Raw genomic sequence first — 26349 nt, 5'->3', positions numbered from 1 at the left:
TGTGAGGTCACCCCTTCACACTGCCCTCATCACAGATTGCTCTTGATGCTTCCTAAAAACAACCCCTGCTCAGAGGGGTCTGGTTTCCTTCATGGTCTAACACACAGACTGACAGAATACTCCAGTATTCACGATTAGTTATGTCTCCTGATTCTGCAGTCACAAGTCTTCTGCATTTCTCATCCAAAACAGTTTACATCACTTCTCCTACACAAAGGATATTGTAAAAAGATACTCTGCCCCACTGATAATTCTTAAAGAGGGAGCAAAATTGTCTCATAATTTTGGAACAGTCAGTAGTGATGTGCCAGTTTCTTACAAGTAGAAGGTTAGCACTATTTCTGCAGGTTGTCTGCTAGAATCAGTGATCAACCTCCCGCAATATTTGTTTTCAGTGGAATGGCAGAACCATAGTGTGCCATCACTGCATCCTGCTACAGCCCTTAGGAGTTTTATTTGAGACTGCAGGAATCTCTTTGGTCTTTCTGCAGTTTAAAGTGATCAGAGAAATGGGAGCTGAGCACTTCCAGGAAAACCAACACCTGTTAGACCAGAGGATGAGAAAAGCAACACAGTGGTTGCCTAAGGAGAAATGATAGCCAGGAGATGGATGTGAGCAGCAGAGGGCTGATGAACAAGATAAGGACCAGAGAGGCTGAAGGGGAGCAGGTGTTGCATTAGGCAGCAAGGGAAAATGAAAGGGGAAATGGATGAATTAGTGATATAGGTCTGTCCCAAGCTGCAGATCAAGTCCTAACGCAAAGCTGCTGCAAATATCTGAGGAGAAAGTGTCACTGTTGAGGAGAGGAGATGCTGAGGCAACACTTAGTAATACAACCAGGAGCAGGGGAAAAAACCACCAAAACAACTGGAATTCCCCAGATGTCACCTCATGGAGAGCTGTGGCTGTTCCACAGCGCTGAGCTGTGCCTCTGCACGTGCAGCTGGCACAGAAGGGATGTGGATTCCCCACTCCAGGGGTTCCCCAAGTTCAGTCACAGTTCCCCTTTTCTGTTCACTTTATGTAATTTATTCCCATTGTGTTTTTGAAAATTTTATTCATCCCCAGAGATGACAGGCAGAAAGAAATACAGAACTCTTTAATAGCTGCCAGCTTTACCTGGAGGTAAAAATCTGAATCCCACTTGTTCATCAGAATCCCATACCTTTTAGAGGCAGACCCTTTGTGGAAATGATTCTTAATGATCCCATATTCAAGGTCATGGCTTTTCTGTAGAAATGGACAAGAAAATAATGATAGGAAAAGAAGGAAATAAGTTCCTCTTCCCGACCTAGATAATACCAACAAAACAACAAAGGCAACATACTGGGAAAAAATAATCTCTATACAAATGTTAAATACACTGGAATTTCTGATTATGAAAGAAGATTATAACTTTTTGATAAAATAATTTCTGTCATCTTCTTTGAAGAGGTTATGGAAGCCAAGTCTCAGTGAATGGTAGTGGATTTAAGAACTTAAATGTTTGAATGACAATTGAGGTGAGATTTCAGAACTTCAAGTCACTTCATTGTTTCTACTACACTGTCCAAAGTGCAAGGCTTGAAGAAATGTTACCCTATCTCTCTGTGGGCTGTCATAGGATAACACAGACAGGTGCTAAACTAGGGTCAGTGAGGAATTTTGACTGAAAACAGGTGACAATTTGAAGAGCCCATGTGAATGTTCTTGCAGAACTGCTTCTCTTGCAGTCACCATGTCTTGCTTTCTTCTAATCAACTTCTTTTCTTTTTTATTCATGCCTCAGTCTTGTTCCTATTGCTCTCTCTCACATTCACTCCATTTATTATTTTCTCTTGCCCCACACATCCTTGTATGCATTTCTCTAGGTATGTTCTTGTGCTCTTCAAATAAGTTTGTGCTGTGTGGAGTCACGTTGCAATGCAGCAATCACTGCTGAGTGGTTCTGCTGCTGTTGCATGGCACAGTGGGAGGGATTTAATCTCCAACATGACACTTCAGGGACACAGCAGATTGATGGAGGAGATTGTTCCCTAGGTACACTGCTAGGTATTATTCCTATCTAGATTTAATTTTACTTCCCCTAAAGTTTGCTTTGCCACAAAGTCCCAATTTGAAGAGTTCTTATGTAAAGATGGATTTAGGTTCAGAGAACCACTGGACCACTGCAGAAGAATAGGGTAAAGTGAGACCTCAGAGAATGAAATATATCAGTCAGTAGTCTTTTTGTCCTTAGACATGTTTGCTGTGGAAAGGTGGCTGAGAAACAGGAAGCCTGCAGGCAGTAAAAGGTAAGTCTGACAAAGAAACTCAGAGAACAATGCACAGCATAACTGTGGAATTTCAGGATAATAATGAAAGGAGTTTGAGATCCTCAACACCACAACTGGGGCAGGACCTGACTTCATCAGTGGGTCAAGTCATTATACCAAGAGTTGTGCTGAAGCTGACATGGTGTTTCTGCCACAGTGTGAAAGAGGTTCCCATGTGGTAAAATACAATGGCATGGTTTCTGAATTTCAAAATCAACTTCTTTCTCTCTTTTAATTAAAAATTCATCTTTTATATAGAATACAAAGTGCAAGGGACATCAAATATATTCATCACCATCACTGTGGAAATTTTGTATCACACAGACTTGCTTCATTGATAAAGTAACATGGTGAACTTGTTTTGGTGAGATTTTTCCACACAGTAATGCTCTTCTCCATCCTGTGCTAGCTAATGCCCCTCAGGCTTTTAATTTTTTAATTTTTTTTGCTTCAAATAATCCATTTTATCCCTTCTTAAACTCTACATTTCAAATGTTTCCATTATTTTATTTTTGTCAATATTCAAGTGTGGTCAAAATCTGGTGCAAACAGACTTTACAATGTCTCTTTAAAAACCAAAAGGTGCAGAGAGCTTGGGAGTATTTGCTTATGAATTTTAGTCTACCTGGCCCAGTGAGGATGAATATAATTTTTAGAGAAGGTACATGGACAGAGACAAGTCCCTCAGTTTCCTGTTACTAAGTTAAGCTTGCTAAATGTTACATTATTTTTTAACAGAGCCTTCTCTTAAAGGCATGTTGAATGAATGCAAAGTATTTTACCTTGTTAAGAGTAGCTGCAGCATGTTATGACCAATATCTGGACCCATGCATCAGAGCCAGATTTAGACACAGTTTTTTAAAACCTGTAATGGAGTCAAAATGCAATTAGTCTGTAGCTATAGTCTATGTAATTAAAGTTGGGAGCAGTCATATAGTGAAACATAGCACAGTCAGAGACTTAGGGAACCTATCCTACTGCAGAAGCTATGAAAAACTGCTAAATAAATCTCTCCTTTCTTTGGCAAGGACTATGTAATCTTTGAGGCTCTCTGTTCACAAAAGGGGTGATGTTTGTGCAGACTCACAGAAAACAATCATCATATCAACATATTGTTGTGATCAACATATTTATAATTAGCTGTAGAAAGCACCTCATCCGAGATTCTTATATGTTTATATAAGTATTTTGTTAGGCATTTCTTCTCTTTCCATCTTTCACAAATTTTTCTCAGACTGCAGAATGAACTTCGAAATATAGATTCTGCTTTGGAAATTTAGATATGACTGTTTTCTGGTAAGGTAAGAACCTAATTAACTTCCTTCAGTATTTCACTATCACTGCTTCAAATGCAGTCTACAGTAATACAGGCATAAACAAGATTTAGTTTCCCTCTCAGAAACAAGTTTGAACTTCAATATACGCTTAAATACTTGCAAAGAATTTGAGCCATTCCCTGTTACATCTGAGTCAGCATTCTTGTCTGTGCCCCTGATTTACATCTCAGGTAAGCTGTTAAGTAAAATGGAAGATGTGTAGAAATCCCCAGAATTTATGGACACAGAAGAACAGACTACATTTTCAAGCTCTTGAGAATTTCTTGTGAGACTGACCATGATGGTGTTTAAAAGAATTTTAAAAGCATTTGCTGCATAAAGAAATAAGGCACTTTCCAAAGAAGATTTGAGGATTATCTGATAGATCTTAGTGAGGGAATAAGAAAATCCCTTGCAAAAGCCAGGTACTTACACCATTTACAACCTGGGGAAAAGGAAAGATTTTCTTTAGCTTCAGTAAGAGTCTCTTTGGGCTCTCATATGTTAATATTCCCATCAGAAGCCCTACTCTGATTCTGTCTGAGGAGCAGAGTGAGAGTCTCCATGGATTTATTCATGATCCCAAAAGGACCTCTATGACTTGAAGGGATTTGCAGACATTCACTGAAATATCACAGAATCATTTCTGGAGTCACTGGCAGGTTGAGGGGGTTAATCCATGGTTCCTTGAGAGACCCTCCCTGTGCTGTATTGCAGTTCTCTGGGGTATTTCCATGAGCAATACTCCTACAGGCTCTTGCAAAAGTAAAAAACAAAAAAAAAAGAAAAAAAAAAAAGCCAGGAAAGACTAGAAAGACTGAGGTTTGGGTTTTGTTTTTTATTATTTTGTTTTGTCAAAGGGGGGTTGGTTGTTGGTTTGGTTTGTGGGATTTTTTTTTAGGCTTGTTTGTAAGTTTTGGGGTTTTTTTTAAAGAAATACATTTCTCTTATGCATTAGCTTCGGGTAATAATAAATTCTGAGCTGGTTCTTCTGATCCCTTTCCTCTTTCACCAGCTTCACACTTGTCACTCAGGGACTTTGAGTAGCTCTCATAAGGTTTTTGTATGTAAAAGCACAGGTGTGATAGGTGATCTGAGGATAATGAAGTACTGTGCCTCCAATTTGTGCTGGGCTGCAGAGGGACTACTTAACTCTCACCACACTCTTCCTTCAGAAGATATATCCTTGAACCTAATGATCTTCAGTTCAGTCTGAAGAGAAACTTAACTAACTCTTCTGCTGTCTCATGGCTGAGGATAGGTATAATTTTAGTCTGAGTTCTAACATGATTATTTTATCTAAAGTGCTTGTAACTTGTAACTTGTAACTTGTGTGTGTAATGGGTGTGAGGAGCTTCAGTCAAATTCCAACAACATTGGTGGAAAAAATCAACAAGGTGGGAAGGAGAAGTGACTTAATGAAGTCTGTCATTTTGATGTCCCTTCTCTATCTCTCCTATAACCTCTGCCAGTAGAAATCAGTATAGGTGCACTGATGCAATGTGTATGTGGTATGAAATAAAATCCCTAGATTTTACCTTTTGATGACATCATCCACTCTTCCAACCCATTTATGGCCTTCTGTATGTATGTATGTGCCAACTCAATCTCTTTGAGTTGTATCATGCCCAAATTGATGTCTAAATGACAGTGATTGCAGTGAATAGTCTCAGGCCTAAGCACATGTTTCTGTGCACTGATTGCCCCAGTCTAACTAGATCACAGAATATTCTGATATGGAAGGACCCACAAGGATCAGCAAGTCCAGCTCTTAAGTGAAAAGGCCCATCCAGGGATCGAAATCACAACTGTGGTGTTATTAGAACCATGCTCTTACTGACTGAGCTTTTCCCAGATCATAAACCTCTTCACCCAGACTGCTTGCTCCAGGAATATTTACCTGTAATGGTTTCAGGTTTTCATCAAATTATATCTGTGCTCGTTTATTACAATAAAATTTAAATTGCAATAAAATGTTGGTCTCCTCTGCCTGAGAGGTAAGTAAGTTTTAAAAATATTTTTAAGCCATTTTACTGCTGGAAATGACTGTTTTATGTGGCAGCTGCTTATCTGTGCCTCTAGATGGAGATCCTATCCATTTAACTCAGCCCTCCAGAGAAAGATGTGGGATGCTTCAATTTTGCCTTTCATACTCCAAAGACTAAATTTTTAATTTTTCTCTGATTTATGGATTATAAATTTATTTTGATCTCAGAAAATAGACATATTTTACAGCTTACCTGAAAACAAAACAAAACCAAACAAGCAAACAAAAAATATTTTAAATGCTCTTCTCTTCTAGCTTGCAACAGCACGAGCAGCCCCAGCTATTTACTTTGCCTGAAATGTAGTGCTGAAACCCTCTGCTTTACAATTGCTGTTCTGAAAATTCCCTCTACTGTGTAAGCAGCTCTGACAAGCTGAGGTGCACAGGATTGCAGGTGGGACTCAGAAGGAATGATATGGACCATTGCATTCAGCCACTTTTATCATATGGATAAATCTCATGGTTCCACAAGAACAGGGAGGAAAACCTTTCATAACTTCACAAAGAGAATTGGTTATTTTCTCACTAGTTTTGGACCAAGGTTTTTTATTATAATCCTAGCGAGAATAAGGAGGAATGTGAGTGAAAGTATCTCCTCTAGTCCAGGAGGTGAAAATCCCCTTTTGTGGATCAAAACCAGTTAGACTGAACCATGCCTATTAAGCATATTTTTCAGGTTTGCCCAGTTCAGTAGGATGCAGAGTTTAGCTTGTAATGGTATCAGCTGCCCAAAGACAGAATGCAAATTCTCTCTTGATTACACAGGTCCTGAAAAACAAAAACATATCTGCAGCCAAACCTGTACTGACAGAAAGGGAATATTTTGTGTGCCTTATGGGTGACTATCATAACAACAGTAATAGTAATAGCAGTACCAATATATTAAAAGTACTTTGTTATCTACATCTTTGAGGAAAACTACCTTTTTTATTATTATTATTTATTTCCTGAAACTAGAGAGATTATTTTTTGTTTGGGTTTTGAGGGCTTTCTTTACTATACTGTCTATATTTCTACTTGTGTGATATTTAATACCAACAAGTTGGGCTCATGACACTATATTTACTTCTATATGGTTTTTTCTGTATTTCCTTTCTCTGCAGTTTGAGACTGCAAGAGCAGCAGTGTGCAAGGTGTAGTTAACAGCTTTACAAATCCTCAGACCCTGCCCTGAAGCAGCAGTTTTGGTGCCAGCATTGACACCTACTCGTGTACAGTCCCCTGCTGCTTTGGGGGAATATTTTTATTTCTGCCTTGTTTCAGTTGTTGCTTGTGGTACACTGTTGGTTTGCTTGTTTAAATATTAAAATTTTGACTCTGATCTACTTGTTTCAAGATCTGTGCAGAAATTTTAAATTTTGCCCTTAGATATCCTTCACAATTAGATGGAAAAAGTAGATCCACGCAGGCCCACAGGATATCTTTTTTACAGGACATGTGTTGATTGAGATAAACCGAAGTGCATGAAAGTAAAAAAACAAACAAAAAACCAAAAACAGACCACACCAAGACAGTAACACTTAGCAAAGATGTTTCTAGTTTCAAAAGGATTGCAGAAGATAATCCATGTGTTGAAGATTTTAGTCTTCAGGTTTGGGTATTTTCTGAAATGTATTTTCACCAAAACTCCAGACTATATCTATATTCTGTCTGAAAGCCTGCAATAAATTCTGGCTAACAGACCTAGGATATTTATCACAGATGTAGGGATTTTGTTTCTCTCTTTTTATTTTTACATTGTGAGTTTAAAATGGTACCAGGAAGAAATTTAGAATCAAAGCCAATTCAGCCCAGGATAAAAATCAGCTCAGGGAAAAAAACCTCCCATAATTGCTACAGCAAACATCAAATCCATCTTACATAGGTTTGGGATGAGGAGGAACTAGATCAAAAAAAGAAACTAAAAGAAGCATATTTCCTTCTGCTTGAGACTTAGATGTGCGCTCAGAATGACAATGCACATACATTCTTGGGTAATCCTGTTTAAATCACAAATATAACTTTCAGGTGCTGATCATTTTTTGCCTCTTTCATGTCTTGACCTTTATCTGGTAGCAGAGAATTCAAAGAAGACATTAAATCCTTACCAAATTTAACTTGTCAATATGCACAATACAGAAGAATGGCTTGTCTAACAAACTTTGACAGGCGTGATGTATCAGCCATTTTTTTCAATATACCAAACATTTCTGTAGTCTGTTTTGTGACAGATGTTGGAGATATATTTTAAATTTAAAATTAAAATGTTTGCTACAAGATTTGCCTGCACCAAATGGATGTGTTCCTGCCAGGATAAGTGGAAAGCACAACTCAGCAGGATGCAATGCTTAAGTATGCCCCAGTTGCCCAGTCAGTACAAGGGGATGATTTTCAGTACTATGAGTTCTTTGAGTTCTTTAGAGGGAGGAACTACTGCACTGTGAACATTTCCCAAATACATATCAAATATCAAACAATAATTATTTTATATGTGGATTTTTTGGCTTTTGGACATTTTCCGTGCAGCGATTATGGTGTATCTACTCCAAAAAGTCATATATATTTTGAAATATATTTCATAAAATTATCTTGGTTGATTTTCAGGTCACGAGAGACATTCCTCGCCTTTTCTGGGTATTCTCTGTTTAGCAAGAATGCACTTAGTATAGAAGGATAAATTATGGTAGCCCATGGGAGCCAGTGCCATATTGTGCAGCTCACACAAACAGCCGTGGGCTTGCAGAGGAGAGCTCTGTTTGTTCAAGAATAAGATCTGGTATTTCTCACACAGGAGGTCATATTACCTTAAAACGCCTCTGCCCCGTAGGTCTGCCTGATGAATAACATCTGCTCCCATAACATCTGCCTCTCCAGCAGGAGAGATGGGCTCTGTGGCAAGACAAAAACAAAAGTAATCCACAGGCAGCCCTGTAGGGAGGCAGCAAGCGGCCACGAGGAGAAACAGAACCCTCTCTGTGCACCTGATTCCAACCCACCAGGAAGGAGCCCAGAAGGTTGTGGAGGCTCTTGGGTTAGGAAGCGTGCACACCCCTGCCCCTGCGTGTGGAATTTTAGTACTCAGGGCAGTGACAGCATTTGTCAGGGGAAGGCAGATGTGTCTCCAGCCCTACACCCTCCCATCAACATCCACAGCAAAATATGCTTCACCTTACAATCACACTGGTGCTGCCAAAGGGAAGTTTTTACTGGAGCTGGAGACAGCAGCTGTTTCCCCATACCTCAGAAAGATGTAACTCCCTGTAACTCCAGAGCTACCCACCCTCTTCAGGGCTGGAAAGTTTTGTGCAAAAAGAGACCACTGGGAAGGGGACTTCTTTGCTTTGCTCCCATTCATATTAACACAATGAAATCCTATTCCTAGCAAGTAAGATCAGCTTTTAGCTTTCATCCATCTCTTTGCATCCCAAAGATTCCCATAAAATCAGAATTGTTACTGAATTACCAATATTTCCAGTGAAAGTGGGTAAAAATTTCACCTGAAAAGACTGAGGAATAAATTTAGTTGGGAGATGGTAATTTGGTTTTACAAGTTTCAAGTTTTTAAAATTAATTTTGTTCTTCAGTGGAATCAAAACAGAGCTTCTGAACAGTTTTTCAAAAATATATTGTAAAGAAACACTTGTTTCTTTATAATGAAGCACAATTGTTTCATCTCTGATGCACTCTCACTCATTTCCATTTTGCTCCCCCACTCACTTTCTGTCACCAGAGGTAGCTGCAGAGCCCTGGACCATGAACCCTCTTCAGCTGATTATTTTTACTTTTTTTTTTTATATCAATACAACTCTATGCATGTTTTTATCTCTCCATTAAAAATACATTCTGTTAAGAATGTTCATAAACAACTCTGCTTGGGAGAAATCCTTAGCTTGTCCAAAAAATTGATGTCTTACACGTCTAACTGGATAACCACCTGCTCAACAGTGAAGCTTTGGGAGGAAAATAGACTGGGAATCGCTGAAATGACAGTCCTATCAATGACAGGTGTCCTGTCAATGTTTTTGCACCGAGTAAAAATTCTGCTACATTCAGCCTAGTCTTACTGTATGAAACACACACTGAATTAAAGCATTCCTCTTCCTTATTTTCTTTTCTTGAACCTGATCCCAAAGATTTTAGTGATGTACCTCTAAATAGATAGCTAGAAAAAAATGTCTGTTTGAGCCTTATGTTCCTCTATTTATTCATGTATTCACTTCAACATGGAATTGGCAAACAAATTTTAGCTGTTTTTCACAGGAAAGGCAAGTGCAGGAGCCCCACCCTCTGCCAGTTGTATTCCTTTCAGTATAAATTGCAAGATGACAAAGTTGCCTCAGACAGGAAACCTTTTACCCTGGTTTAGCATTTTGACTTTTCCATGGAGACAGACTTGCTTATTTTTTCAGAAGGGTCAGAAGGGATTTTGCCGCTGCCGTGACATTTTGTATCATCTTCTTTCTTTTGCATCCGGAAAAAAGGAAAGAGGGGGGGGGAAAAAATAAAAAAGCACAGTTCTGAAATGACAGTAGAAATGTATTTCTCCTTTGAAATGACGTGGACTGCATGTGTCTGTGCATCAGCAGGTTAGTCAGAGGGACCAGAGGAGAATTCTCTAATCCCTGGTGTATAGAGGAGCTATACATAGATAATTTTTGTCTTCCTTTGATTGCACCACCGTGTTTAGAGACTCTTAAAGAAGTGATGCCTTATGCGTGGTTGAAAAAATAAGCAGAATAGTGTAATTAGAAAAAAACCCTAACTTCCCTGTCACATCTGGCCTTCACGCTTCAATAGTCCCTTGAGCGCAGCTCATAAATAATGAGCGCTCAGAGATGGGCTGCACAATTCCAGTGCATTTTATTGACTTCCAGGGGATGCACAAAAGGATAGAATATATCCTGAAGGCAAAAGCATGCACTGTTCCCTTAGTCTTCTATCAAATGTGTATCACTAGCAATTTAATTACTATTTATTGAGCACTGCCAGTAGGGTATACGGGGCACAAAAAGAATTGTTATGTGTAAACAGAACTGATTTTTATCTGTTTCTTTATTTAGCAATACCCTGCTATCCATTTCAGACCTTTTGTTGTAGCTTAATGTGATACAGATTAAAAATATTGTGATTTGAAAAATAATGGGGAAAGTCCAATCAAGCAAGCATCAAAAGATAAATATTGTGTTTAGAAAAAATCCCGAAAGAAAAACAATGCCTTATGAAAGTATAAATACTCAAAGGTAAGCAAAAAACAACTTTAATCTTACTAAAATTGAAAAAAATGGAGACAAAATATGTATGCAACTAAATAGATAGCCAAATGCTTAACTCAGGTGAGCTTACTAATTTCAACAGAACCACCCTCTTTTGTTTATTGAAAGGCTAATTAATTGCAGTGCCAAAATCTTTGTATGTATCGCCTAAAAAATGAACTGCAGGGTGATAAAATTTTGGGGAGATATGATAAAAATCCATTCCATAAACCTCACAGAAGCATGCCCAGGTGGAAAATGGAAGAAAGACAGAAACAGAGATCTCCTCCCCATGATCTCAGTAATCTCAGTAGATTACAGCTTCACTTTGGGTTATAAGAATGTTACACCCTCCATTCTGGACCTTTTATTTGGAATAGGGTTTGAAATGAGCCAAGTGAACTATTTTGTTAGCAAGAAAGAAAACAATGTGCTGGTTCAGTTCCAAAATATTCAAGTCAATATTAGTTTTAAAAAATAGCAAAGAGAGAAATGCATCCAAGAACTTAAAAATATAGGTTTTGGTCCAAATGTGTGCCTTTCTCACATATTTAGAACTAGAATTTATTAGAATAATTCTGTTATTCCTAAACTGTACTGTACTAAACACTGTAAGGTGTTTCCTTTAGCCAAAGCCAACTGTTTTTTCCTGAATGCATCTTCTAGCTTTAAACTTTTGCCAAGTCAGTTTATTGGGATCCACTCCTTAAAGGCAAAGGGACTAACTTCCTGATGGTATCTGTTTTCTTTCCTTTCCTCTGCAGGTGTAACTGGGTATCTTGTTATCAGAAGCGAAATGAATAACTCAACGTACATAAACTCTTCCACTGAAAATGTGATGGCCTTGGAGAGCCCCTACAAAACTGTTGAGGTGGTGTTCATCGTCCTGGTGGCAGGGTCTCTCAGCCTGGTCACCATAATTGGGAACATCCTGGTCATGGTGTCAATCAAAGTCAACAGGCACCTCCAGACTGTCAACAATTATTTCCTGTTCAGCCTGGCCTGCGCTGACTTGATCATCGGCATCTTTTCCATGAACCTGTACACCCTCTACACTGTGATAGGCTACTGGCCCTTGGGGCCTGTGGTGTGTGACCTCTGGCTGGCTCTTGACTACGTGGTCAGCAACGCCTCTGTAATGAACCTGCTCATTATCAGCTTTGACAGGTACTTTTGTGTCACCAAGCCTCTGACGTATCCCGTAAAGCGGACCACCAAGATGGCCGGCATGATGATCGCAGCCGCCTGGGTGCTGTCCTTCATCCTCTGGGCCCCTGCAATTCTCTTCTGGCAATTCATTGTGGGAGGAAGGACTGTCCCAGATGGGGATTGCTACATCCAGTTTTTTTCCAACCCTGCTGTCACTTTTGGCACTGCCATTGCAGCCTTCTATTTGCCTGTTATCATCATGACTGTCCTTTACTGGCAAATCTCTCGGGCCAGTAAGAGTCGGATAAAGAAAGGAAAGAAGGAAGCCGCCCAAAACCAAGAAACAGTTTCCCCCAGCCTTGTCCAAGGTAAAATAGTGAAACCAAACAATAACAATATCCCGACCAGCGGAGATGGGTTGGAGCACAGCAAAATTCAGAATGGGAAAACCAGCGAGGAGACTGTGACCAATAACTCTGTTCAAGGGGAGAAGGAGAGCTCCAACGACTCCACCTCCATCAGTGTGGTTGCTTCCAACTTGAAAGAGGATGAAGCTACCAAAGATACCAGACAGGCTTCTGCCTCCCAAGCCCATGTCAAAGCAGAGAACTCCAAGCTGACATGCATCAGGATAGTCACCAAGTCCCAAAAGGGGGACTGCTGTGCCCCTACCAACACTACTGTGGAGATCGTAGGCACAAACGGGGAGGAGAAGCAGAACAGCGTAGCCCGGAAAATTGTCAAGATGACAAAGCAGCCAGCCAAAAAGAAACCACCCCCTTCTAGAGAGAAAAAAGTGACAAGGACGATTTTGGCCATCCTCCTGGCCTTCATCATCACCTGGACCCCATATAATGTGATGGTGCTCATCAACAGCTTCTGCACATCCTGCATCCCTAACACCGTATGGACCATAGGTTACTGGCTCTGTTACATCAACAGCACCATCAACCCTGCCTGCTACGCGCTCTGCAATGCCACTTTCAAGAAGACCTTTAAGCACCTTCTTATGTGTCATTACAAGAATATAGGAGCTACAAGGTAAAAATAATAATAAAAATAATTATAGAAAGGGTGAAGAAGTTCCAAATTAAATTTAAAAAACCCTCAACGCTATAGCACTTTATGCTCTTCTATGGAATGTGCAATCCAGGATGTTGGTGGAAATACTGATAAGGGGCATCAGCTGTACCCCTGAGGACTACACTTTAAAACATTTTTTTAATAAATGAAAATAAATCTTTAGGACACGGGGATGTTTGAGAAATTAATCAAGTATGTGGACTGGAGGCACAGTTCCTTACTTTCTGAGAGTATTCTGCAGAAGGGCTTCAAAGTCTCTGATTTTTGGTCATTCTGTGTAAAATACTTGTTCTTTCATTCTCTTTTTCTTGTTTTTTCCTGTGTGTGTTTATTACATCTTCATCTAGGTTAAAAAAACCCCAAATTTTAGTAATAACTGTGTGGGAGAGGCACAGGAGTTTGGATGATCATTGCATAATCCAAATCAATCATAGCAGAAATTTTCTAAAGCTCAAAGTTGTCTAAAGCTGTTTTGCCACTGTCGTGTAAGAAGCTCAATGTTAGGTAAATCATGATGGAAGTTTTTTATGTTGTTTATGACCCCACCATTTCCAAAACCACATCAGTTCTGAAAGTGTACTTATGTGCAACATGTAATCATTGTATATCGTTCCAAGTCTGCTGCTTGCCCCCTCCCAGGGGTTTTTGTTCTGTGACTGCTTCATCATGACAAGATCAAAGTGAAAAGACATGGTCTCACCCAGATTGCTACATGCAAAGACTTCTTCAGCATCCATGTAAACCAAAGCTTTTGAGATGATTTTGGTCACTTTGTTCGTCATGTAACATCGACCTGTGGATTTGTCTATTACCTCCATCAGCCTTTTCTTCCTTTGTGTACCTTAGTTGTCCAGGGCAAGACTGAATACCAAAAGAAGCTGTAAATTAAAGGTCTCATCCAGTCTGCCATTATGATGGCCAGAGGGTCTCAGCTGAAGAATAGAAACAAGATTATTAGTAGGAAAATGAAAGGCTACATCCATTTAAGGTTGGATGTACAGATGAAGAGGTATGTTGAGGCTTCACAGAATGAATAGCTAATATTAGATGACCATGCTCTTGACCTATCAAAAGATGATTTTTGATTAATTGATTGAGGAAAAGAATAAGATAGACTGACATACCCATCTGGATCTAGCTCTGCTAAGCCCTTAGTGTGAAACTGGGGTTCTTTCTGGGTGAATCCTGGACAAGATGTTTGCTTTCTGGAAAAGATACTGGTCACATTGCCTTGTACTACCTGAGAGCCATATTTTGACTTTAAGCCAAGGGGTAACACTAATAAAATGGCAGAGAGGAAAACTGTGATTGTAGAAAACCAGATACTGAAATAATCTGGATGGGAGTCTGGCATGGATTAAGTTCAAATATTTTTTTGCTACTCTACACTAGAGTAGCAAATACACATGAAATTTTGATTATTTCTGCCTGACAAAGAATTTAGTATTCCAATATTTGATATTTACTGTAGCAAAACTAAACATTTTGTGGGCAGGTCAAAGGGTATCAGATTACTGAAAACAGAGATTGTCTACGAGTTACGCATATTTTATTTACCTTCTTCTTAGTACCTCTGACTTCCAGCACAAACAAAGGTACATTTATATATTTTGTTACCAAAAAGAGCATACACAGTGTCCTAAGGGTCTCTTTTCTGGAGTGAAAGCCACCCACCAAACAGGACACAAATTCATTCTGTTATTTCATGCTACAGTTTTAGAGTATTGCAAAATTCACCTCAAAATAGCAGCCTCTGAGATTACAGAGAAATTAATCTTGCAGAATTAAGTTTTACATTTGACAAGCTTATTGGAACACAGTGTCAAAGCACTTTGGTATCATGACAATTTTCGTGTTTTGTAGTACCAGTTCCCAGCAGAAAGTGAAAATGAGGAGGATTAAACTGCAGTAAATTAAGGCCACGTTAAAACTCCGGATTAATATGTCTTAATATGAAGTCATTGAATTTATACCCCTAGTGATTTCATCCTAATATAACTGTCTCTATACAGCCAAGGATCTAATTTTGCAACCCTCACTTACCTTGAGTTATATCCACTATCACTGTTTTGATCTTCCTGCTTGTAAGGAAGAATAAGTCAATGACAAAGCTTGCCAAACTGAGCACTGCTTGAATTTTAAAACTTCATTCTCTAGGTTTATCTCGACAGGTCAAAGAAGGACTTATGCATTCCTGGGTTGTTCATTCCTTTTTGTGGTAAAAAAATCCAGATAAAGTCCCAAGATATAATAAAATCAAATATGTTCGATTTCTAAATCTGACTTCCTTAGAAAAGTTGCATAAAAGAAACACCTGCTTCTTTCTTTCAGCAAGTGCTGTGGGTATCAATAGTACAGGTACTCAAACTGGGAAATAATGATTTGTACAGCCATATTTAGTCTTTTAACTCTGGCTTTCTATCAGATGTGCAAATATTTTATTCACACATTTGAAGCTATCACTTGCTCAATGAATTAATCTAACAGCTAAGGATGCTCCTACAGGTTAAAAAGTGGGACAGATAGGTTGCACTTATACTTCATCATGTGATATGATGACACTCAAAATACCACAGGAAGAAAAGTATTTTGGGCCAGCATTTGTAAAAAAAAAAAACAAACCAACAAACAAACAAAAAAAAACCCAAAAAACAAGCAAAGGAAAATTATGAGTTTGAAGTTTTCTAGTGTTTTTCCCTAGCACCACCCTCACTTTTGATCTTAAGAGACAAGGTGCTTTGATTTGTGTTATAGTATATCTAAAAGGCTTGCAGGACACACAGTCCTCTGTGCTTCCACCCCATAACAGTTCCGTGGTACATTTACATTTGCAGACTATTAAACAGTGTAAAAACAGATGACATAGTGCACCTACGTACGGATCCACAGGCATGCAAACACACAACTCTACATGGTTTATATATGTGAAAAACAGCCAGCTAATATTCAAGATATTGCATGGCATTTTGTCTGCCTTGTGTGCCTTGCCAGCTGCTGGGAGGTACAGAAGCAACTCTTATTGCACTGTTTAGCCCCTCCTGAAGGCAGAGAAGAGGCAGAATGTGCCCTCAGGTATTGGGAACCTCTTGGGTTTTCAGCTGGTTGTGGCTCAGTAAGACAAAAATGTGATAATGGGTCGGAACTACTAAGAAATTGGTTCTTGAATATCCTTTGAGCATTCATGTCTTTCCTTTGTGTCCCAAACTACGTTCACCAGGTTTCACTTCCCTTCTGAGTGATAGTTCTGCAGGATCTAGATATCAGTCTTGAAGAGCAGCTCTCCCTGGGTAACTTCGGCTTTCCTGGCTGTCACCTGCACCCTGTGGTCCCCAAGGCCCCAGGTGGCCCTGCTGCTGGATCTGCCTCATCTTCACCTTGGGCTTGGCCAGAGGATCCCAGAGGCATGTCCACACCATGTGCTGCTCTGGCCACTTCTGTTTCACACAGAAATCAAGCACACTGTGCAGGTAACACATGAGAACAAAAAGAAAAAAATCCCAAAAGCTATAACCAACAACAAAAAATTTCAGCTAGAACTTCTTGCCGCCTCCTTTTCTTCCTCTTTCATTATTTCCAGAAAGAGGCAGCCCATGGGGAGTGATTTGTGCTGTTGTGGGACAGTCCTACCTTCCTGCTCCAGGAAGAGAACAGCAACTTGGAGATGCATCAATCCAGGGGCAACTTTTCTGAGTATTAAAAATGTCTGTGGTCAAAGAGGAAGGAAGAAAGAAAAAGAAAGGAAAAAGAAACAGAAAATTAAAAGAAAGAAAAGGAAAAAAGGAAGAAAGGAAGAAAGGAAGAAAGGAAGAAAGGAAGAAAGGAAGAAAGGAAGAAAGGAAGAAAGGAAGAAAGGAAAAAAGGAAGAAAGGAAGAAAGGAAGAAAGGAAGAAAGGAAGAAAGGAAGAAAGCTGAAGCAATACTTAACTCTGTTTTCCAGTGAGAACAAAATCTAAGAAAAACTTGTCAGCCTTCCTTCTCTTTGAGATTTTCATTTGATTTATTAGGAGTCATTTGATCTATTCAAAGATAGCGAAGTATTTGAATGTTGCCTGATGAAAGACAGTCCAAAGACAACAAACGCATCTATATAGGTCAGATTGTTTTTTCTTTCTTTCATTGTTTTTTTGCTGTACAAAAGCTCACAGGGATGGGAGTGCTCAAGTGGACCCCAGAGATCAGTTGTTTGGCATTCACAAAGCATGAAGAGGACAAAAGCAAGTGCTGAATCTATCAGCCCTCTGTTTTATACTCTTCTGGTGGAGGAAAACATACTGACAAGAAGAGGTGCATTCAAGAAGTGTGGCTGTGGTGAGAAAAGCCCACACACGGCTGAAGAAACCCTTGAAGTGGCCCAGCAGCTCCTGGCCATCCAGGGATAGGAGCAGGAGGGCAGAGACTTTTTTTGTTATTTTGTCTCCTTATGGATTTGAATGTGTCCATCTGTCTGTGGGACTTGCTAGCAAACTCATTGTTCCCTTCCCCAGTTTTGACTGATTTTGATCTCTGTTCTTCATTCTTATGAATGAGATATTCCTAATAGATGACACAGCTCCAGCTTCTCCTGTGGTGCTGGGGTGGCACACTGAATTTTTCACCTCTGCTGACTATCTTTCCTTGCCACTTCTGTGCCCCAAAATTAATCATGGCAGAGGCCTAGTAGGACTGAATAGTCAAAGCCATCCTGCTGCAAACCTGACATGAATGCAGCTTGGGGGCAGGGGAGAGAGTGGAGAAGAGTGATGCTGATGTTGTTTTCTCCCTCCCCTTAGAATACTTCATAAAAATCTTCACTTTTTTGGCAAATTGTGGTGTTTCTAGGGGTGAGAATCTGAAGTTTGACAAAATAAAGGGCAGGAGAACAAACTCTGGCCCTGTGCATGGGGGGTGTTTGCTGGCAGTGAGTTTGGAGTTTAATAGTCCCAGATGATGACAGTGCAAGTGGTAGAAACTGAGAGAATTAAAATTATCTTTTCTTTCACTACAGACACTTACAAGGGTATGATTTCTATACAATATTGCTTTTTCAGTTCTTGTATGTCATGAAATGCTCTAGACTTTTAAGGAATATTTCTTTTTTAAAATGTATAGACAATCTTGCCTTGAAGGAACCTCAAAGATGGTCTTTAATTTGCTGTGGCCTCTCTGCCTGTTTTTCCTCTTTTGCCCCAGTTTTACTAAAAAGTTTTCCCCCTTCCTCACTTTAACAAGTGTCACCCATGTTACAGCTACAGGCTTGCAGTTCCACTTGCCTTTCAGGCACTGTGAATGCTGGCATTCAACCTCTCTAACCCCACCCAAAAACTGCCTTCCCTAGCATGCAACATCCTCCTCCACTGGAGCCCAAGCCACTGTGTGGAGTGGCAAGTTCCATAAATCCATTCTGCATGGGTTTTAAATTGGAAGTAAAACAAACCCTCACATGAAACAAAACCAAATCAGTTCTTCTGTTGCCCAGTTTTGTTACCTTTGTGTTAGGTACAAGGGTGGATGATGTTAAAGAGTGAATGTGCTTGTAGAGGAATATTGTGCTGCCACATGCACAAATTCATTTTCTGCAATTCTCTGTGCAACAGAAAGACAGCCCTGCCTTCCCTTGAATCCCCTTTCATTCATGAGCTTACTAGCAGAGTATCCACTGAGAGTCCAAACCTAAGAATGTAATTACAGCAAGGCTGAGTTGAACATGAATCATTTACCACAACACAATTATTTCTCCTGTATTTTTACTTCCCTCCTTTTGCAGGGGCCTCTTTTGCTACGTAGTGGAGTTAGTGGGTTACATGAGCATATTAATCCTTCCAGGCCTCATATTTCAGGGTACTGGGTAGATTTGTTAGACGCATTTCATTCCAGTAATAACCAAATAAAAGAAAATAAATTCTTTTTGCCTTCCAAAGTGCCATTCAGTAAGTTGTCTTTTTCATCTTTCCACTGTGAGTTTATTTTCTTCTTTTTTTTTTTTCTTTCTTTTGTTTTTTTTTTTTTTTTTGGGGGGGGGGGGTTGTTTTGTTTTTTGTTTTTTGGGGTTTTTTTTGGATCATACTTGCCAAGAAGCACACAGAAACCATTTTCTGAGACATGTCCCAAAGTGCTCTGACTCTGGCAGAAGCAGCTCTGTGTGGTACATGAGGCAGTGTGATCCCAGCCCGTGCTACAATGTCTTTGGAAGGATTTCACTGAGTGTTTAATATCCAGACTGACTCACCTGACAGCACTGGAGAAAGCACAGGGGGACAAGGTTGGTGTGTTCTTACTTGTGAAGGGACAAACAAGTCACTTTTGGATTGTTTTTCTGCTTCCCCCATGTAGTCTTCAGGGAAGAGGTAGGGATTTCTGCCCCCACTGGAGACTCTGTCTCTCCACCTCTGCTCCAAAGACAGCCCTTCCCTGAAGCACATCATGGTAGCAGTGGCTGTAAAAATGATAAAAACACTGCTGGGAGCACCATGCCTGCCAATCAACAGACATTCTTCTATCCTGTCCCTTATTTCTGGTGCCACTTAGCTGAGCTGGTTGGTAAGTTAGAGACTAGGAATTTGTAAATACCTTTAGATAGTGTGTTTTAACATGACCAACACCATATCTTGACTGTGTAAAAAATAATACATTATGTGTAACACTACCCAGAGAAGCTTATAATGTAAATATATCTACAATGAATGTCAAATTACGCTTCAAGCTCTATGAATGAGGGAGAACCTCATCTCTTCATGAGATCTTTTTTAACTTAACTATATGAAAAACTTGTTATTCGTTTATATATATATATATATTTAAAAAAAACCTGCATTCTTTTCTTCAAAATAAAATACTACTGCAAAAAAGAAGGGAATGCATTACTTGTATATGATATCCAAAATCATGTGGTAAAACCAGGAACTGAGAATCTTACAAGTAGAAGATTGGTCAAATTCTTGATGCCGTACATTTGATCTCATATAAATAAGATAAGCACAAGTTTATGGTTAGCTGTATAAAGCTGACCCACTTGATTATATATACATTATAGATATATATTTATATATGCTGTATAGATATATTATACACAACATTCATACAGTGAAAGCAATGTTTGATAAAGTTATATTAACTGGGAATTTGGATGTAATGTTGTGTTCCATTTGGAGGAAAAATGTCTGTGTTATTCAGCAGCATTCTAATTTGTTATACAAGATGAAGAAAGAAGGTACTTCATCAAAACAAGCCATGAAGGAATAAGATGATGAGAGTCAAACATTTTGAAGAGACAACTAAAATTACATGCAATATATGTGTATGTACTTCTGCTGAGTTGTATTCCTAGTTAAAGCATTGCATTAAACAGAGAATTATAATAGTAAAAATGTGTTTGGATGTGGTATCTCTGTTTATTAAACTTTCCTACTGACTGAACTACTCTGTGAAATGTAATGGTGATAGATGGAGAAAAATGGTTTTCCATTAGCCACAGGCTCTGAAAGTGTCTGTAGTAACCAGAAAAAAATTTCTAACTTTTTCTGATTTCCTTGGCAAGTGTGATGTTCAAGAGAGGTCTGAAGTACAACTTCACCTGTCCTTGTTTTGTCCACATTTTGTTCCTCCTTCAGAAAAGGTCACCTTTAACCACAATGTCCCTTGAGCATTCTGACAAGAGCCTCCAATAAAACATACCTCCAGATATTCCTGTCATCCAAGTATTGAAAGGGAACAGGTAAGATTCTTTTGTAGCTGTCCTGTTATAGCCAAGGAAATAAATTTTTAACTTTGAGTAGAGATGGCACCACTAACAGCCAAATACATATTTTGCTCACTTTGCCTTACAAATGCAAACGTATCTGCATGGCATCCTCAGAAAGTGTCTAGGAGTAGAGATAAAGAAATAAAGTGCATATTCAGCTTCTTGGGGCCTCAGGACACTGTTTCACCCCCACGTCAGAAGCAGACAGGGCTCAGAAGCAGCAAAGGGAGCCAGTGGTGGTGACTGGGGACCATGCCTAGCCAGGGAAATCTAGCTTTTGGAGCACAGTCAATCAGTTTGACAAGGGATTGAAGTGGGGATCTCTTGGGCATGGTGGGTGCATCAGCTCTGTCAGGGCCAGGATACTTTTGTCCAGCCACTCCAGAATGAGAAGAACCCATTTTAAGAAAGTGGTCTATGTTGGCTTCCTTTTCCTATTTTTTTCCTTTCTTAAATTTGAGGATCTTCACTTTTTCCACCTTTACAGGACTTTACACCTGTCTCAACCTCTCTGCCAAAGACTTTCTGCCTCTGACATTTGCTCTACAGTTTCTTCAGCCCAAGCTCACCTTCAGCCATTTCACTACCCCTCTTCACCTGCACCTTTCCACAATGAAAGGGAGAAAATCTAATTTACCACCTGCCTTTGTCTCAGAGAAATCAGATAAATTGATGTATTTGAATAGATTTATTTACTTGTCTTGTATCTAAACCTGCACCCTGCAGAGCAGGGACTCTACTGATAGGCTGTAAGGTGGGAAAATAAGGGGCAGCCACTTATGGTCAAAAGACATTTGTAAGAATCACAATAGAGACACAAACAGGTACCTGAAATCCATTTTCCCAAGGCACAACTATTTTCAGCATGCACATTTCTTATTTATACATATATTTAACATCCACATTGTGAAGCATACAGTTAAGGCTACCTGTAAATTCAGAGAACTGATGCTAAACTGTTGTTTGTCTTCTCACATATATTTTGAAAAGGATTTTGTCAGTGCTGGTTCTACACATTAGAAAAGACCCATTGATATGCCAAATTACCTGCCTAAACCATTCACTCTGACTCACAGTTTCACCACTAGGCTGTGAACAGTTACCTTTTTATTTAAAAGAGGAGAATCACACTTAGCACCATAAAAATTTCTGCCTCAGTCATCAAATACAGCCAGTAATATTTGCAGTTAATGTAATATCTAATAATGTATGTCATCTGGAGAGACATCTTGAGACAATGGCCACCAGGCCAGAAGTGTCTTTATTAAGTGCTTTGCTTTGAGGACATCTATTAGCAGAAAAAAATTAGGTAAAGTGTAGCTACCTACTTCACCCTGAGTTCTGAGAGTGCCCTAACAAAACCAATACAGACAAATGCTGCTATTTAGTAAATCCATTAACAAAGTTTCTGGCCTTTTGCCAAGCATTGCATGCACCGTCTAGATGTGGGAACCTACTTGGCAGCACTAGAAGCTTGACACCTTCTTCTCCATGGAGCTTGCCAACTTCACTTCTGCCAACACACAGAATGGGGGAAAAGAATAAAATCAGCAAGAATGATATTGAAGAATTGGAGAGACAAAAACACCCCTTTCCGTCAGCTCTTTGTTCTGTCTTGCCACCCTCTCCTTCCTTATTTTGCTCCTTCTTCCCCTTACCTGTCCCTTTCTTCCTCACCTGTCTCTGCTCTGACAAGTCTCATCTACCTCTCCAGGTTTCTCTCTCTCATTAACAGCTTGCTAAAGGTGCTAAACAAATCACTTTGAAATCAAAGCCTTTGGCTTAAAAATGCAAAGCAATGTAAAAGGGAAAGGGATAAGAAGGAATGCCTCAAAAAACTCTGGAGTTAATTCATTTAGTTTAGGGACCAAAGGTTTTCCCTGACTGCCCCCATAATCACTACTATCATTTTGCCTTCAGTCAAAAAACACTTATAAGCAGGGCTGAGCAGAGATTATTGAATCCATATGGTGCAGGAGCAATATTCCTAAATGGAAGCATTGCTGATGGCAGCTGCACCAAATCATTTTCTGGAACTATAGACACAATAGACCTGTGGTTTTGCAAAATTCATCCTTCTGAAATGCAACCTAATAAAAGAATAGGGAACAAAGAAGTTAAATCTTTCCAGCACAGATCTACCTTAGCTCCCATTACAGATGGGAAGACTAAGCAGCGCCAGAAGCCCAAAGGAGCAAGAACTCTGTAAAAGTCACACTCTGGGAAAAATTAAGATACTCTTGGATTGTCTGGCCGGATTGTCATTTTATCTTTCAACAGGAGGGTTAGGCTTCAGCCTTCCTGCCAGTAGCCAAGAGATAAGGATGAGAGCAGATTTCAGTGTATACAGGCTTAGTTATTAAAACAGTGGATGTTCCACAGAAAATATAAACAAGACATATCAAATACGGACATCAAATCCCAGATTTTGTTATGCTGTGTTTTTAAAATGAAAAATAATTAAATCAAAAGTTTCCAAGTAATTTAATTGGTGTATTTTCCATTACATGGAAAAAAGTCACAATAATTTAATAAAAGGGAGGGTTGAAGCCTTCTGTTCATGCTGAGAAGACAAGAACTAGACAACTACAAAATAATGGAGTTGGTTGGGAACTTTCTAGTGAAACTTTCTTCCTATTATAAAATGCTGATTTGTTAATTTTTAATTTTTTTGTGGGCGTTGGAGCGGGTAAAGCAAAAGGAGACTGAGGAGAGACCTCACTGCAGTTACAATTTCCTTGTAAGGGGAAGAGGAGGGGCAGACACTGACCTCTGCTCTGTGCTGACCAATGACAAGACCCAAGGGAATGGCCTGAATTTTTGTCAGAGAAGGTGTAGGTTGTATATCAGGAAAATATTCTACCTCCAGAGTGTGACTGGGCACTGGAACAGGCTCCCCAGGGAAGTGGTCACAGCACCAGCCTCAGAGTTCAAGCAGCACTTGAACCCTTGGGCACACAGGGTGACTCTAGGGGATGGTGCTGTGCAAGGTCAGGAGTTGGACCTGAGATCCTTGAGGGTCCCTTCCAACACAGCTTATTCTGTGATTTCAAATTCCTGGTTTTGAAATGCTCTAGGAAAAAAAGAAGAGGGATAAGTTTTATGGCATATGCACAGCCTTGAGCAGTGGCTGACCAGAGACATGCAGCAGGCTAGAAGTATAAACAGGTTTCCATAGCATTTCACAGAGAACAGGAATGACCATGATTGTTGTTCTGGGTGTGTTTGGGTCATAAGCCAGAGCATACAGTCAGCATGATAATGCTTTAATCAACACTTATAGAGTTACTCCTCTAATGCTTGGAAAGTGGAATGAAAGGGAGGAATATATATTTTAAAAGATACATACTAAAATATGTGTTAATCCCTTGGCAGTCACAGTTCAGAGTGGAGAGGGCTGAAAAGTGAAAGTCAGTGGTGTTTGCAAAGAATTGTGAAGCCACAGCAAGAAATGAAGATGAGGCATGTCACACTTCATCTGTCAGAAGTAGGACACCTTCCTAGGGGCAATTTAGAAACATCAGTTTCCCTTATTTAAGGAACCTTATTAAATGGGTCTCTCTGGATACAGTTTTGTCTGCCTATACTGATGATGGGAACAGCCAGAGCGATAGGCTTAGAGAGCTTTGAACAGCTACAGTTAGATAGAGATGCTTCTCAGTCCACATGTGCACAGCCCCAGGGTTTCACAGGTTTTCTAGATGCAGCTGTAACAATGGTTATAATAACAGATATTACACTGGGAAAATATGAGACAAGAAGTAGAGAGGGAAGGGAGGATGAGAAATCCATTATGCAAAGCTGCAAACAGTATAGGGAGAAAATAAAGCTGATTGGTTCTTATGCCTTTGCCCTGTATTCAGGAGTGTCTTTTGTTCTGACAGAGCTTTTGGTCCTTACAGCAGAAGTGTTATGTCCAGTTTTACCTGTCCTTGAATGCAGCAGAGCCACCTTTGAGATAAGTTTCCTGAGGGCACAGGAGAACAGCCTTCTTTCCTTACCCTGGCTACAGTGGTCAATGCTGGCATGGACCTGCCCCTCTCATCCCTCACAAAGGCTCTTCATGAGAGGTGAACAAAGCAGCAAGGCAGAGAGCTCTGGCCTGCTGCAGTGCAAGCTGGAAAGGGCAGAGCAGGACTGCTCTGTTAACAGGGTCTGACATCCCCATCACGTTTTCTCCTCTCCATCACTCCCTGTTAGCATGCACCCCACCGAAGGTGCCAGGAAAGCCACTTCACCATAACATCACCCCACATGAATACTAACCTGAAATGAGAGGAGCCTTACAAAGGGAACCAAGAACCTGATTGCAAAGGCCCAATGTGACAATCACCCAAAGGGCAAGGAAAGGACAGGCAGCAGCTTACATGCACTTTTTCCACTTCCATCACCCCTCCCTCTCTAAGTTTGCATTTTGTACAGAAGGGGAAAATAAAATAACAGATTTGGATTCAGTTCCATACAAGTCGCTGCTCTTCCTGTTATGCTGGACACAGGTTGTGACTGTGATGGGTAAGCAATAAATATACTGAATACAAAAATACACCCTTGGCTGTTAATTTATCAGGAGAAGCCTCAAGACTCTAGATTAAAGTAATTTCCATTGCACACCCTATCTACTGCTCTATTGCCTTTTGCCTATTGTTCCAGGAAACCTCCTCCAAGGGGCTTTTCTTTCTATTAGGTTATGGACCTAATGATGAAATAGTAATTCCTCAGGGGCCCAGAGAGTGCTGATTACCTTCTAATGAGATAAAGCACCCCTCATCTCTAGGTCACTGCCTTGAAACCACCTCTAGTTTCTCCAAGGCTAGCAGTGATCCCAATCTGTTGATAACAAAATATGTTCATGGTGGTGGGTACTGCTGCCCCAAAGCAAAGAACTTAAAGGAAAAACAGAGATGAAATGTTGAATTTAGGGAAGGAGTGTTATGAGTTTTATCCTTAATTTCTGCTGTTTCTCATCAGGTCAGTAGCTTATCTGAAAAGAAATTTAAAATTTACCTTCCACTCAGAGCAAATACAAGCTCAGTGACCATTTGTGGATATATCTCCCCCATAAATTATTCTAGAGTGAATCAGTAATTAATCAGTAAATTATTCTAGAGTGAAAGGCGAGAGAGAGGTGTTATGCTTATGCTCACCTGTACTGAAGCAAGCATCAGAAAAGCAATTCAAAATTAGAAATGAAAAATTCAGCAAAATGAAAATTTCATTTAACACAACTTCACCACTTATTCTTTGATTATTGCATGCATTTCTAAATGATGCTGTAAATAAATCAATTAAATTCATGCACCATATAGCATAAAATATTGAAAGCTGTTTCCAGGATCTCTCATTTCATGGGAAGTTGTGGAAACAAGCTTTTGTTCCAAGCCTAAACAAACAAAATAATAAGAATTTCCCAGTTTTCCATGAGTTGGAATACTGTATTTCAATGTCCCTACTATTTGTGTGTCTGCTCCATGACCATATACACAGATGTACAACTAAAAAACCTGAAGGCCA

The 26349-nt window shown here is 39.7% G+C and overlaps 1 protein-coding gene and 1 long non-coding RNA gene across 3 annotated transcripts in view; one reads left to right on the top strand and one right to left on the bottom strand.

Moving 5' to 3' along the window:
- Positions 1–14005, top strand: part of LOC131592187 (muscarinic acetylcholine receptor M2) — an 82301-nt gene extending 68296 nt beyond the window's left edge. For both annotated transcript variants that reach the window (XM_058863524.1, XM_058863526.1), the window contains exon 2: positions 11654–14005. In XM_058863524.1, coding sequence (XP_058719507.1) covers positions 11686–13083 — 1398 coding nt within the window. In that variant the 5' untranslated portion in view covers positions 11654–11685 and the 3' untranslated portion in view covers positions 13084–14005. The remainder of the gene's footprint in view (positions 1–11653) is intronic.
- Positions 1–26349, bottom strand: part of LOC131592189 (uncharacterized) — a 56308-nt gene that overhangs the window by 22880 nt on the left and 7079 nt on the right. The window lies entirely within an intron of this gene.

The sequence above is a fragment of the Poecile atricapillus genome, chromosome W (genome assembly GCF_030490865.1).
Source record: "Poecile atricapillus isolate bPoeAtr1 chromosome W, bPoeAtr1.hap1, whole genome shotgun sequence".
NCBI classification, from domain to species: Eukaryota; Metazoa; Chordata; class Aves; order Passeriformes; family Paridae; genus Poecile; species Poecile atricapillus.
The sequence above is the reverse complement of the archived record's forward strand: the minus strand, read 5'-3'. Positions and strand labels throughout refer to the sequence as shown.